This window comes from Poecile atricapillus, chromosome 9 (assembly GCF_030490865.1).
Source record: "Poecile atricapillus isolate bPoeAtr1 chromosome 9, bPoeAtr1.hap1, whole genome shotgun sequence".
Taxonomy (NCBI): Eukaryota; Metazoa; Chordata; class Aves; order Passeriformes; family Paridae; genus Poecile; species Poecile atricapillus.
Window position 1 is genome coordinate 14941250 of NC_081257.1, and position 15530 is coordinate 14956779.

At 43.5% G+C, this 15530-nt stretch overlaps 1 protein-coding gene and 1 long non-coding RNA gene across 5 annotated transcripts; one reads left to right on the forward strand and one right to left on the reverse strand.

Annotated features, from left to right (window-relative positions):
- Nucleotides 1-1064: 1064 nt before the first annotated feature.
- LOC131582192 (uncharacterized) lies at nt 1065-5475 on the reverse strand. Its single transcript, XR_009278296.1, has 4 exons — nt 5366-5475; nt 5234-5289; nt 3355-3442; nt 1065-1237 (listed from the first exon to the last, which is right to left on the reverse strand). It is a non-coding gene; the product is annotated as an uncharacterized LOC131582192 (long non-coding RNA).
- On the forward strand, nt 5439-9629 carry CCDC51 (coiled-coil domain containing 51). Of its 4 annotated transcripts, none has more exons than XM_058845109.1 (5): nt 5439-5478; nt 6854-7083; nt 7219-7552; nt 7869-8033; nt 8772-9629. In XM_058845109.1, the coding sequence occupies exons 3-5, from the start codon at nt 7235-7237 to the stop codon at nt 9546-9548; spliced, it is 1260 nt and encodes a 419-aa protein (XP_058701092.1). In that variant the 5' UTR covers nt 5439-5478; nt 6854-7083; nt 7219-7234; the 3' UTR covers nt 9549-9629. The 4 variants fall into 4 exon arrangements, with proteins under 4 accessions (XP_058701092.1, XP_058701091.1, XP_058701089.1 ...); XM_058845108.1 differs by having other exon boundaries at nt 5474-5611; XM_058845106.1 differs by lacking the exon at nt 5439-5478 and adding an exon at nt 5485-5649.
- The last annotated feature ends 5901 nt before the right edge of the window (nt 9630-15530 follow it).

Genomic DNA, 15530 nt, shown 5'->3' on the forward strand with positions numbered 1-15530 from the left:
GCGCGCCGCCCCGCCCGGTCCCGGTCCCGGTCCCGGTCCCGGTCTCGCCCCGTAGCAGGGGCGGCACGGGCTGATGAAAGGGTAAGGCTTGCGCCTCCCTCTCCCAGGCGTCCAGGGCACCCGCCCTTCTGAAACGGAGCCTCGCGTTTCAGAGGGAAGGAGGAAACGCCCCTAGCCGTCTAAAAATGTGTCTTTAACAAGGAAAACCATTTAGCAGCACGCTGTGCATTCAACAACCGACACCTACGGCCTCTTCATAGGAGCCCAGACTGCAGGAGCCCGTATTTCCCATGAATCTCCCCCGCCGCTGCAGCCCAGGAGTGTCGCTGTTCTCAGAAGCCATTCCCTCCCTGCAGCCATCAGCTGCCTTGCCTAACAGCAGGAACAGCCTCTGTATCACCATTTCTCTTCAGTAATAAGGCCTTTGAATTGATTCTTTCCCCTGTGATCCCCACCTTGGGAACACATATTCTCTCCTTCAAGTCTCCATAACAAGTATTCAGTCACTGCCATTCATTTCAAGAATTAAGCTACGGTTTCAAAAGCACTGCTCCCCTTCCCTCTCCACCCCAAAGGCATTCCAAGAGTGTAAAGGAGCTGTGATGTCAATATGTAGCTCAGGAAAATGGTGTAGTGACAATTTGTAGGACAAAGGCAAGTGTATGTTCAGCAGGCAGCGGGACTATAGGGCACAGCAGTGTTATTAAGCAGGAACACAGAAAGGAGTGTTGTTTTGGAATGGCTGACCCCAAGGTGCTGGTGATGGAAGTATAACCCAACTTTTGTTTAAAGAAAACTTAGAGCTCTTAGCAGAGCACACACTGCTATAGCCACATCTCAGACAACTACAGCTAAACCTAAGCCTCTAGATTGAAACTCTGCAGATTTTAACACTCACCCCTTGACTCCACTGTCAAAAGACAGAAGAAGCTGACAAATTACTACCAAACCATCAGATGCACTCAAGCTGCACAAGGGCACACATGGTCTTCAGTAAAAGTTTCATTTTCAGTATAAAACAGTAAAGCCATTATTAAACAAAACCTACAGGTAAAGAGAAAATATCACATCTTAACAAAAAGGATTTATTCTGACTAAACAAAATGTACAATGTTTCCCAAATGACAGAGTGTTTTCAAGACTCTGAAGTTTGCAGGTCCATTGGAGAACTTGATCACTTCTTACCCTGCAGTTTGATCAAGCTACTTTTTGCCAGACTTCTTTATTCCACCACTGGCTGCCAAAAGAAACAACACAGCTGGTTAGGTGACTGTGACAGAGCTCAGCTACAAATGCAGCTCCTCATAAAGATGAATCCCCCCATTAGACAGCCTGCACAGCCCAGGTCCCCACTGGTGAATTGTTTCTGCATGTGTGACTACTCCTGTGTGGTTTTGATCTCACACACCTTATTTTGAACAGTGATTTATTAAACATTAGGAATTGAGTTTCTCCTGGAACCAAATATGCCCCATGATTCTACAATGGAACTAAATATTCCAACAGTTGCTTGGTTTCTCCGTTGATTATTACACAGCAGGAGCAGTCTGGTCAAATCAAAATCAAGGGAATAAAAGCATTGGTATCCCTACACCAAAGCCCCCAGCTGGGATCAAAGCTCTACAGAAGCTCTACAGAATTCCCTGCAGACTACTGAAGACACTAAAGTGAAAGAATACCAGGTATTGACACAGCAACAAGTGTAACATTTGTTGTAAATGCTGTTTTTCTCCAATTGTATCAGGTATGACCAGTGGGAAGGGAAGACAACAGCAAGGCTGCACCAAGACAGAGTGCAAGGGCCAAGGGTCAACAACAGACTGTGCACTGCAACTTGATTCCAACAGCATTGCCCTGCTAAGGCTCTTGGAAATAAGCTGACCCTGCCACAGCAACACAACAATCTTTACTGACTTTGGTATGCATCAGACAAGGGCCAGATGCCTGACACTGAGTCTAGAAAAGGGCAGAGAAGGAGAACTCTGAAGAGATCTGTGAGCTGAAGCACCCTACACAGAATGAGTTTAGGATGGTAAGGGCAGAACAGAGGCCCAATGAATTCTTCTGCATCTGTCTGAAAAACCAAAGACATTCCAAGTCTCACAGCCAGCACACTTTTTGTACATAGATAAATCAGAGAAGTTAGAGCAGTCTGAGATAAATAAACAATATTCCAAATCAGTGGGACTGGATGGCACTTCCTTCAAGAGCACCCAACAAGCTGAAATGTGAAAATGCAGATCTGCTGGGTAAGATTTACAGTATCAATACAGACACTATGTCAGACAACTCATGAACTGTCAGCAAAGCTCCCAGATATGGAATGGGTTCTGTGAAGAACTGGGCAACTACAGAGCAGCAAGTCTGAGCTCAGTCTCTGAGAAGATAACAGAGTCTGGAACAAAGCAAATGAATGAACAGTCTTGTGAAAGTTAAGAGGATTCCCATAGAGTAAATCCTTCCTCACTGACCTGCTGGGACCCCAAGGTTATCAATGTTTGAATAAAGTGAACTCAGGGGACTTCATATTTTCACACAGTACCTGACAAGATTCCATAGCAAATGTTATTAGTGAAACTATTTTGTTATGGGATTGTTGGAAAGGTCTCTTAAGACTGAAAGTTTGCTGAAAAATAGGAAGCAAAATGTGAAATTAATGATCTTCTCAGAATGGAAAAGTGGTTAGTAACATTAATGGGCCACAGGTTGGAAGCAGGCAGGATGCACCCCTGAACATCTCAGATGGTACCATGGCAAACACTGGAGAAGCAGAAGGTGAGAGCAGACCCACATGAACACTCTCCAGCTGTCACTGACACAGACTGGGCTCCGTGAGCCACCAAGACACACCCTGTGAACTCACTTCATGTCTCACGTATTTTACAGTCACTCAGGCAGAGAGACTGAAGCCAGACTGGTTAACAGTCATTTAATTTTTTTTCCCTGCCAAGAATCTTCTGCTCTTGAAGAAACTCATCCTCTCAGAGGAGAAGCACTGGGTTTGTTAAACTTGGAGGACTGTGGCAAAGCCTACATGTAATACATCTGAAAAGAAAAGACTGGCGTGCTAAAAAAAGGGTAGAAATGTCCCTGCACATACCAGTGGAATAGGTCAGCATGCCAGACACGGTGTTTTGCCTGCTGAATCAGAACCTACATCATTTGGGGATGAAAATGCATAAGAAAAAAAAATAGCCTCTATTTGTTCCATATCATCTGTACCTGCCATCAACTAACTTAGCTATGTCAAATAACACAGAGACACCTGCCTTTTTATGCTTGTCAAGCAAAAACATTAAATTTTTGAAAATAGCCAGACCCCCATTTCTCCTGCCAGAATGACACTTCACTTACCCAGGGGCCCTTTTCCAGCAGCTTTTGCTTTCATCTCCTCAAGCTTCTTTTGCTCCTCCTTCTGTTTCTGTTTGAATGCCAGATCAGTCTAAAGGAAATAATAGCAGCATTTTTTAACATCTCTTCCACAGAAAAATTCAAAAACAACTGAGAAGCAATGAAAAACAAATGTAATATTCCAGCAGCAATAAACACCTGACTAGGCCAAGGCAGGATGGATGAATAATGCTAAATACGCAGAACATGGCAGAACTATCACCAAGGTTTTTGCTGTATCACAAACTAAACTTTAACTCCATATGTTTGGTCTTTCTGGAATTATTTCCCATGGCATAATCTCTTTCTAAGATTATGATTCCTCTGACTGATTTATGTTTCAGTAACACCTTTCATTAATATGCCCTCAGTAGCACACATGAAGCCCAGCAAACAGGCACTAACAAAAACATTTTGATTATAAAGAATGAAAATAAAGTAAGGCTGCTTTCACCTGTAAAAAAGCATAATTTTTTTCAAAAATCCTCTCACACATATGTAATTTTTGCTGGGTTTAATAAATTTGTATTAATTCCAAGAAATCTAATGAGACTGCTGGCAAACTGTACAGGCAAGGCAGCTATTGAGCCTCCTTGCTGGATGAGTCTCCAAATCTAGGAGAAGTCAGACACACTCTGTCCCTTAGATACACATTCTTCAGACACCAAGGCTGAAAAGAACCCAGATTTTTAACATGGCACTCAGGACTTTGGGGTAACTGAACTCAGGGCCTTGACAAGATTGACTGCGATTCCACTGACTCTTCACCAATCCAGTCTACGGCTCTTCCTTACAACTGCAAAGCTTTCCTCTTCTTTCAGTTTAAGCCTGCCTTGCTGCAATGTAACCATATTACTTCCCCTACCTACCCCTCACAGAACAGAATAGTCTGTTTCTCTCTCCAGGTTTTCCTGTCTCCTGCAGGCTAATGTGTCTTCCCTAGTAAATCAATCCCTCACATTTATCCACTTCTGTGGGATTTGTTCTTGCAATGTGTTACTCCCAAGTGCTCACAGTATTGCAGGGCTGAGACAAAAAGAAATATTACATCATTTGACACACAAATGTTTATAACTTGGATCCTTGTAAGCACCTTATTAGTTCTACCATTTCTTTAACAATAAAGTTTCTTTAGAAAGCTATGATTTTTTTCCTTTTTCAAAGAGACATTGTATTTACTTTTTTTCCAAACAGTGGCACCACATCCATCATGCACTATTCTCAGAAATAACAGCTGACATCCAAACTTAAATGTAAGGGTTTAGAGTATCTCTAGCACTCAATTCACTGGTACTTAATTTATCCAAGATACACAGTAATCCCGGGCTCCCGGGACCGCAGTGACTAATTGACTTCAGATCGCAGTCTGATGCTTTGGCAAGGGCATTCCAAGCTCCTCCGGTAGCCAGCACTGCTGCATCCACCAGCACGGGGGAACACAGGTGGGATGTCGTCATGGAATCAGAGAAACACAGAATGGTTTGGGTAGGAAAGGATCTTAAAGATCATCCGGTTCCAAAGTCCTGCCGTGGGCAGAGACATCTTCTACAAGCCCAGGTTACTCCAAGTTTCGTCCAACCTGGCCTTGGACACTTCCAGGGATGGGGCAGTCACAGCTTCTCTGGGCAACCTGTGCCAAGGATTCACCTCCCTCACAGGAAAGAATACCTTCCTAATATCTAATCTAAACCGCCTCTCTTTCCCTTTCAGCCCATTCCCCCTCGTCCTGTCACTACCTGCTCCTGTAAATGTCAGCAGGAACCCCGCGGGCAGCCAGGCCCGCCGGCTCCCTCCCGGCCGGGGCTAAGCCCCCGCCGCCCCCGGAGCTCTCCCGCCGCCCTACCTCATCCAGGTCCTTCGTCTGCTTCTTCGGCTGCTTCAGCGGCTTCTTCTTGCCGCCTGCAAAGACAGAGGGGACAGTGAGGGCCGGGCGGGGCCGGGCAGGAGGCACCAGCGGCCCCGGGCCCGGCCTTACCCTCCCGGCCCGACATGGTTCCGCTCGCTCCGCCCGCTCCGCCCTCTCCCGCCGCTCCAGCCGCTTCCGCCGCCGCTTCCGCCGCCGCCGCTTCCGCCGCCGGGCCGGGGCAGGTACGGGGCGCGGCGGGGCCGGGCCGGGGCCGGGGCCGGCCGGGAGGGGAGCGGCGGCTCGGCCGGGTCGGTGGAAGGGCCCCCCGGGCAGGGAAGGGTCGGTGGTGCGGAGGAAGCCGGCTGCGGGATGAGGGTGCGCGCCTCGGGAGTGCCGGGGTGCGTTTGGCCGCGGTACGGAGCGCTGCGGAAGGCGGGACCCCTGGAATCGAGTCCTGCTCGCCACCGGCTCTGTGTGTGCGGCAGCTTGTGAGAGCTTGTTTGTCCGTGACTGCAGGCAGAGGAAATGCCTCTTGCAAGGGAAGCAAGAGAGGAACCAGGCACGTCATCTCAGATTAAGCTTCCACAACTTTCTTGTGTCCTCTGAGCTCAGGCTGAGATCACGTTCATCACAGTCTGTGACTGACTGCATAGGAATTCTTCTTCAAATCTCAACTTTCTCTCTTTTTTTTTTCTATACTTCAGTAGCCTGAATATTTGGTTAAATTCTTCAGGTAGTAATGCAATTAGGAGAGGGGAATTTTGCAGTCTGGAACAGATAAAATTGAGCTGATGTTTATTGTGGCCTGCAATGTAGAGTAGGTGTTCAACACTGCTCTTAACAGTAGATGTATGAGTGATGCTGAGAACTTCCTTCGTGTCCATGTTCTTGTGGGTTTGATCTTCCATGTTGTTACATGTGTAAATCAACTGGTAAGATTTTCCTAATGCCTCTTGGTGTTATTATTAGCTGTTGGAACTAGTCAGCAGGGAATGAACCCATGGTGGTCAGAATTTTTCCAGCTGGTACAATGCTTTTTTGTGGAGATTAACCACCTAAAACTAACAAGGAAAGCTGTTTTAAAATAATTAAAAATACTGTGCAGCAGTTATCGAGTGTTCTCAGTAATTCATGTTTTCATATTATATTAGTCAAAACCTAATATACTCGTACTCAAATTTCTTATAAAACCTGACTGAAAAAATTTCCTGTTTCCAGTTTTTAGAGGAATGTGCCTCAGTAGAACTCTTAAGTTCACATTTGAAACGAGTAGACAATAAACCATAACTAGCAGCCTGCTTTTGCAGCGTAAGCAAGAATTTTAAGCTCATTTTAAAATGCAGCCTTGTGTGTTAGAATGCTGTGCATTCACTGCCTGAGATTTTTCTGTTCTTGTGGCTTGTCCTGGTTTATTATTTTGTAGGCAATCTCATGGGAATACTTGTGTTTGGTTCAGCACTTTTGGGTTTTCCCTCTGTCCTTGTGTTTTGTCTTTGCATCCTTCAACACTTTCTGTATCTGCACAGTGTAAGATAAAGAGAATAATCAAGCCACACTTCTTTTTTTATCGAGATTTTGTCCCCTCTCTGCCTTTTTTCCTTTTCTGTTCTTTTGCAGAATTGTGAGTGCCTGAGGCACAAACCACATCGTGCAATCACTGCTCTGCTGAAGCACTACATTTCTCTGAAGTTACTCCTGCTTTTATTGGATCTGCACATGATCACTGTTCACGCCGTGGGTGAATTAGTAATCAAGAAGCATGAAGCATGGTGGGAGAACTTCCTAACAGAAAATCAGGAATCTGTGGCACAATTGCACTTTGTTGAAAATTGTGGAAAGTTCTCTAGGTAAGCAGTGGTGTAAAAGTAGCAATGGTTTAGCCATTCTTGAATTGATTAGTTTTGGCACACATGTAGTTGAAGAGCTATGAATCAGCCATACTTGAGTAACTTCTCTTCTTCTTCCTTGTAACACTTATTTAGTGATTAAATTCAAGACATGGGGCCTATGAAATACACATCAAGTGTGTCCTCAGTGTCCTGTGGTCTGCAGTATCACCATTCATTGATGAAGTGGAGTCCAAAAGTGAATTTACACATGGTGAGGACTTACTGCCCGTCAGCACCCAAGAGGCCCGAAGCCAAGTCTGCGGTGGAAATGGCCATGGGTCTCCTTCATCGGATCACAGAATCAGGGACTGTTATGGGAAAAAACTCCCTCCAAAAAGTGTCTGCAACATGCAGGAATTGGTGGGACAGATACGAAGAATTTGTTGGAATCAATGAAGTTCGAGAGGCTCAGGGAAAAGTAACAGAGGTAAACTGGAGATAATGTAGAATTTTAAAATGATGGCTAGAGCTATACAAAGCATAAACACTGTCTGTGGGGCAGAAAAGGTTATCCAAGGAGAATCATGTCTTTTTCTGCTTTGGCTGTCTGTGCGGGTACTGTGAATGTGTTCTAGGCTATACATGTAGTAAATAGAGCTCATTGCATCCGCTGAATTGAAATGGAGTGTGGTTTATTTTGTTGCTAGCTTTTTTCCTGCCCCCACAAAAAAAAAAAGTTGTATAACTATCAATTTAGGTATTTATGGTAATAAGTCTCTAAAATAACTGCTGTTTCTTCTCAGGCAGAAAATGTCTTTATGATAGCTCGAGGGATAGTACGAGAGGCTCGTGAAAATGTAGAAGCCCAACAGATTAAACTGAAGGAAATTCGGGATCGCTTAGACAGGGTCTCTCGGGATGACACCCAGTATTTAGAACTGGCTACTCTGGAACACAGGTTGCTGCAGGTAATTTGTTGGTACTTCAGCATTGGTGAATATGTTAAAAATTTGTGTGCTTTGTTTCCTTCACTAGTGATTGATTGTCTTTGTAGATGCAGTTTAGTTCTGAAATAAGTGATCAGAGTTAATTTTTTAAGGTACTTGTTTTACTTAGTTATTGGCAATGGTTTGATCCCCTGTGCAAATTTTAGATGTTAATGATAGAGTAGTATATTTGGAGAATCAAACGGAAGATAATGAACGTAGAAAATAAATTGTTGTAGTGGTGACCTGTACATGAGTAGTTAAGAAAAAGCTGCCATTACATGAGTAGTTAAGAAAAAGCTGCCATTCAATGAATTAACTCTCCATGGGATGAGAGAAACTCTTTTCTGGTTAATCCATGGAAATTCTCTCAGCTGCCTTCTGCTGGTGTCTGGAGAAGTCAGCAGGGCTGAAACAGTGAACATTATGGTGAGTGAAAGACCTTGCTTAATCATACCCATTTTCTGTCATCACGTGGCAGATTCTCATATGTGGGATCTTCAGCTGTGGTTCCTGATAACCACTTCCATTTCTCAGACTTTAAATGATGTCTCATTGACTTAAGTAGGATTCATAAAGAAAATCCCACACTCAAGGGAAAATTTCTGAAGCTACTCATAGATATTCCTTCACCTGCACTGGGGTTTGGTGGTTGGTTTGGGTTTTCTTCTTTTAGTACAGACTTTATAGCTTCTCTTTTCATCACTGCATTTCTTGCAGGAAGAGAAGAGGTACCGAGCTGCATATTTAAATGCAGAAGAATCTGAGAGAGAAAAATTCTCTCTCTTCTCTGCAGCTGTCAGGGAAAGCCATGAGAAAGAGCGCACAAGAGCTGAAAAAACGAAGAACTGGTCTATTATTGGCTCTGTACTGGGAGCCATTATAGGTGTTCTTGGTTCCACCTATGTCAATCGAGTAAGGCTGCAAGAATTGAAAGTCTTGGTGCTTGAAGCACAGAAAGGCCCAGTAAATTTACAAGAAGCCATCAAAGAACAGGCCTCCAGCCATTACTTGCAGCAGAAAGATCTCAGTGATGTCATAGAAGACCTAAAAAATGTGCTGCAAACAACAACAGCACGGGGTGTGAAAGAAGGGGCTTTGTTAACTAGAGAAACCAGGAATGACTCCATAAAAATAGATTCTCTTTTAATGCCTTTAAATGAACAGCTAAACTACATTAAACAAGTCAGTTCATGTCTAGGGAGTTTACAACAGCAGTTTAACAGTCTGCAGGAAAGTATCACGCAGGTGCTGTCTGAGCTGCAGAGTGTCAAACTCGCCATCCACTCCCGACCTACAGAAAGAGTGATGCCAAGGCCTTCAGGGGAGGGCAAGGGCCAGGCTGCTGCTGTGAGAGATGTGATTTTGGAATTGTGTGATACCGAGCGGAGACTGGAAACGCAAATCAAGAGAAGTTCTATTTACAGCACTGCACTGACATGTGCTATGTTTGCCATTACTCTGCCTGTACTCTATATCATACTAAAAGGGAACTGATCCCTAATTAATTGCCACAACTTATTAGATTAATAAAGGTAAGCTTGCACTCCAAGTACCTGGAGTACAAGTCCAAATAAAGCTGCTGTAGCGTTTTTCATTATGCCTTCTCCTGTATATGTGAAAAACTTGAAAAGCCTTAGTCTATTACTGCTGCAGGCTCCATGCCAAGTCTGTCACACTGTGCTTTTTAACAAGCAAAGGAAATGCCACAATTTGATCTGTTCGTTTCATTCACTCTTTCACTCTTACTGTCCAGTCTTGTGTATCAAAACAGCACCCAAAATGCCCCTCTCAGGCCCATTGCATCTGCAAGGCCCAAAATTACCCCCTTCAGACCCTGAGTTGTACCCCTGGTTGCTCCCAGTGCCCCAATGTCACCCCACAGTGGTCCCAGTTGTTCCCATCCAATGGCCCCCAGTTTGCATCCCCAGTGGCCTCAGTAGCCCAGGACAGGCCCTGCAGTGTAATCAGGTACATGTCCTGGGTACCCTGACCCACAGATCCCTGTACTCAGTCCTGAGCCACTTTCTGCAGCCCCCAGCCACCTCCCAGACCCCTTGGGGTTCTGGGGTTCAGACATACCGTTGCTGGGACAGACAGGTTTTGGGGCCTGACCCATGAATAGATGTCCCTCCATCCCCACTGCTCCCCTCTCCCCCAGGTGTAGGCTGGGAGAGGAATCTTTTCCAGTTGCACAGAACTGAGCCCCAAATCCTGCGTCCCCTCAGAGCCGTCAGTGTTCACCTCCTTCTCTCCTAGGACACCATGAAGTTCTATTACATCTTCACCACACACTGCAGCCACTACTGGACTAAGTGACAGAACCTCAAGATGGAAATAACTGATAAAATATACAGTGATTTTCACTCAGGAGCTGGATTTGTGATTTCCTGTTCCAATTATCCCTTTGCTCTGTCCTTGATCTAAATGCCTCATGTATAATTGTCTATATTTTGCTCTTTATTTCTTCATAGTTTGCTGTTTGTTCATTCACAAATCTTTAGGAGTTAACAAACAGCCAGATTAAAATACATTGAAGCTACACATGGTAACCTTTTCCTAGGATAGTTTGTAATGAAGTATCCAAAACATTTCTGAGGCTTCAGTTCTTTGTTATTGGTATCTGCATGTCCTTAAAGGCTTGCAGGCAGGGAAGGAGGAAAAGGGTTCATATACAGAGCTGTATTAAGTTTGATGTGTTTATTCTGACAATATAAGCCAATTATGCTTTCTCTACAGACTCCTTAATCTGTCATTCCAAAGGTATTTTGTGGTTTTAGTAATCATCTGTGGAGCAATCACTTTCTTATCCTTGCTAGTATCTCATTGGAACTTGTTGTTGCTTTGTTGCTTTGGGGTTTTTTCCTAATTTTGTCCTGCCTGGAAATTGAAATGCTACTCTACAGCAGGTGCTTTTGAGCCACTACATCAGCACTAATAGACACAAACGACCCCAAAATAATATTTGGAAAGAAGTGGAAGGTCCAGCTGCCTGTTTTCCCCCTGGAAGGGTGAAAATTGGCTGATTGAAGCAAAACACTTGCCTGAACAGCTAAACATCAGTATCTGTGTGTGGCCTCACACAAGGTTTCTGGCATGGCTCAGATAAGAGATAGTTTTCTCCCTGTGATGGCAGCAGATAGGCAAATCCCATGTGGAACTCCTGCTTCACAGGCATTTCTGTGGGACCTTTGCAGACAAAGGAGCAGCGTGCTCACTTCATGTTGTAATGCTTTGCTGTAAGCAACTCACCTGTCTGGTCCACACTGCTGTGGTGGGACTTTCTCTTATTTTAAGAGAGTTTGAGGTTTTGATTATAAGCTCCTAAGACTGCAAGGTCTTTGGGACAGGGATGTATGTGGCACCAACTTCATTTGGTATCACTGGGTGCCAATAACAGAATAAAGAAACAGTCATGGCCTGTAAGAGAGATGAAAGTGCAAAAGGTTGTTTTGGGAAGTTCCACTGCTGATTTTTATATTGATTATTTGGAGTGTGAAGTGAGTAACAAGCATTTGTCAGGGAAGCAGTTTGATCTTCTGGGTTCAGAACTGGGATAAAAATTCCCGTACTCTTAGCTGTGTCAAGAAGTGTGCATACAGATCAACGGAATTTTTCAAATCTATAATATTTCATTTAATCATTTCACAAATATTTTTACAGGTTATATTTCTTGCAGGAGCTTGATGAAAATCAGGCAAATGTGTAGTTAAAGGGGGTGGACTAGTATAATGATTCTATTTGTTATTTGCCACAGTAGTCACTGAGAATTCTTGTCCTGGTTTGGGGGTTTTCTTCAGTTTAACTACATAAAGTTTCCCCCCCTTACTATAACCAGCTGAATTTGTTATTTGACATCACTGAGCATGTGGGTTACATATATCAGCGTGGTTTTTAAATCCTGAAGGTTAGACAGCTAAACTTGAAAGTCAGCACAGCATTCACTGAATTGTGTTCGGTGGCATCAAAAATTAGCAGAGGTCTGAGGCCAAACTTGTATACAATAAATGAGAATACAAAACCAAGGGCTGTGTATTGCTCTAAAGAGATCTGCTTTTTACCCATTTAAAGAGAGTATTGTGGTAGTCTGTGGCTTTAAGTCTGTGTAAGGTTACAGGAAGTCAGTCAAGGACTGTAAGAACAGTCAATGAACAGTAGCAAATAAATCTGTGAAAAATGATTGTTTGAAATTTGAGAAGAGCTGGAAGATATATGAGTCGAGATGAAAATAACTGGATCTTGTCCTTTGCAGGGAGTTTTGAAGACTCAGGAACAGATCCTGTGTGCAGCTGGCAGAGCTCTGTGTTACAAGTAATTACCATGGCTCACTTAGTTCTGCTCTTCCTTGCTAAATCCTCCTATGTGAAGTGACAGCAGAATAGTTTCAATTAGGAAAAAACCCTTGTAATTAACTGTGACTATATAATAATTAGGAGAGAAGATTTGTGTATTCCCTCAATCCTGGATTAATCATCATTCCATTGTGGCAATGATCTAAATGTGTAGCTTGGCACTGCAGTGTTTGTGCACCCCAAAGCCAGAAGGTGTGGCTGCAGCAGTGGCAGCTGTACCTGAGCTGGCTGAAGGCAATATCCAGGAAGACGCTATAACATGGACTATATGTATAATCTGTTCAGCACTTTCTGCCAAACCTTTGTCATGGTAACACAGGCAGCAAATGCGAGTTTGAACAAAACCAGCACAGCCATACAGGGGGTGTTTACCTGGGCACTCACCTCAGTTCAGGTACATTTGCAGCAGTGATTTACACAAGCACATGACATCTCAGTGCATGTTTCCTGATGATTCAGCCAGGACTAAGTGAATACTTTGTTGCCTGTGTTCTGCAGGTCTATTCTAGTAAAAAGAAAACCAAAACCAAAAACAAACAAACAAACCAAAACAAAACAAAAAATAGCCACCACACAGCAACCTGCATCCTGTTGTTCTGTTGCATACCTTTGAGTTATTAAAAAGGTTTATAGTTGATAGTTGAGTTTCACTTTTGGAATGAGATCTTTTAGCAGATCCTTTCTTCAACGAGTAATTTCTATTTCCTAAGGCCTTTTGAGACTTGAATTCTTACTCTGTGAGCAAAGACCTGGCAAAGGATGGCTCAGCCAGCCCTGTGCCCCAAGTGCTCATCCGAGGGGGATGGAGGTTGCAAAATCATGGGCAGGACTGGTGGGGCCAGGAACTGACCTGGCTACTGTGTATAGGTCAGAGGGAGCCAGTGCTCATTCAGATTAGTTCCTTTGTCTGGCAAGACACAGAAGCTGAGCTAGAGAGAACCTGGTAAGAGCAACAGGAAGCCTTTTGAAAGATATTAACTATAGAAAAATGGATGGCAGTGGCCTGAGCTTGGCCCATGCTAAGCTATTTTGAGTTCTTACTGCTCCTTGAGAAACCACCAGTAACTCAAAAGCAAACAGCTTGTGGCTATGGAAATAACTTTGAATGAGGTCACTGCAGACTTCTAACAGTAGGTGCATTCTGAAGAGAAAAGTTGCCCTTCCTTCTACTCATGAGAAAACTAGAAAATATTGCTTAAGAAGACTGGACAAAAGCAGTTAGATGTAGTGTCAAATCAGGATGTTTATTTATTTATTTGTTTGTTTATTAATACTTGGGTTTTGAATGTTCCAACATTCTAGGATCCTGATCGGAAGTTGCAGGTGCTCCTGTTGATTTCTTTGTATCTGTTTGTTTGGAAAAAACAGTTCCTTTTCCAACATACCTTCTAAAAACAAATACTTCCCTCTTTGTGGAGTGGTAGAGATGTCCTGTTTACCTCAGAAACAGGTTTGAGATTTGCTGTAGGAATGAAGTTCATGAGCTAGGAAAAAGCAGACAATGTTGGTTTTGTCCATAATATATTTAGAACTGTATTTTATTGCCAGATTTTTGCTACCAAGTTACATTCATGACCTCACTCATAAAGTATAGAGAAGTGAGATTTCTGGTGCTTGGCAGATAATCTAAGGTCTGTGTTTAAAAGCAGCAGCAGAGCTCCAAGATAAAGGGATTGCCACAAGCATCCCAAGCTTGTTTTGCTGTGTTCTGCAGGGAAAAAAGCAAACCTATGCAAATAGGTGTATGCTCAGAGTCTCTTGCTCTACCCCTGCAGGTTCTGGGATATTTTTTGTACTCAAAATCAGATCATTAAACATCAACATACTGCTGCCAGCAGATCTGTAGGTGCCCAAATGGCCATAACAAAGACCTTAATGCTGTTTCTAAATGGTCTGACAACTGAAAGCTTAAAAGGAATGGAGTCAGATATGAAGTAGGGTAGATGTAGTTAACCTTCTGTTGGTCCCTGAATTACTGCTCTAAATACACTTTATTCCCAGAAGCTATAGACAGTATTCACATATCCCTTGTGACTTTCTTAAACTGTCTCATCCCCTGCTTGAAGGGGAGGAAGAGTAAGAAGGAAATCAAAAGGAGCATAAGCAGCTGCTAGCCTTGTGATTATCATAATAGTTACGTAAGAAACTTAGCTAACCTGCTTAGAACCAGACATTAACAAGGGTTTTTACAGAAAAGGATCCTTTAGGGATTTAAATATACTAAAAACAACACAACAAAACAAACCTTCTGAACAAATGGAAATAGAAAATGTTTTAATTTTTTCCTCCAGATGTTTGTTCTTTGTGTGACACCATTTTCGGCTGTATAATGTTTGAGAATTAGCTTTTTCTCTAGGATTTGATTGGTTTGTTTGGGTTTTTTCAAGAACTGCAAAATTTTTGTGCAGACTGCTAAAAACTCTTCCCAGAAGGGGAATGGTTAATCCCACAGTGGTTTTACAATACCCTTGTCCCTCAGAAGGACTGTAAGAAGGGTGGGAGGGAGACACTATAACATCCCTAAAGTGCACAGAAGCTCTTCTTGCTCTGCTCCCAAGGCAGGCCCTGTATCCAGTTCCCTGCACCAACCCTGCCATGGGACAAAAGGAAAAGTTTCTCCTTTCAAATGTGCTTTCATAGGGTTTTTTGCTGCTTTTTAAGTGAAGTGCAGATGTTTTTTACCAGACAGAAGGGGCTGCAGGTTGGGACTGGCTCTGGAGGAAAGGCGCAAAGGGGATTAGTGTTTTGAGTCAGGAATGGGTTGGAGCAAAGAAAAGTTGAGATTTTTTTTATTTTTTTTAATGCTCTTAGTCACCAAAACTGGATTTTGGCGGATGCAATTTGAGTGCAGTTAAAATGTCTCTGATTAGTGAGATGATAATTCAGTGAGCTCTAAACTAAAGAGAGGTTCAGTGGGTGGGGTGTGGTAATAGGATGGCTTTTTCAGTGTCGGGAGAAGGACAAGTAAGGGATCATCTCCTCATGGGAGTCCTCATGGGCTCTGCATACGGCAGGCTCCAAGGACTCCTCAGCATAACGAAGGGCCAAGGAGCAAAGGCCCAGAGAGGCAGCCAGCAGTTGCCTCTGAAATAATCCTTCCTTTGGGAGACCATGCTGCCAGATCCTG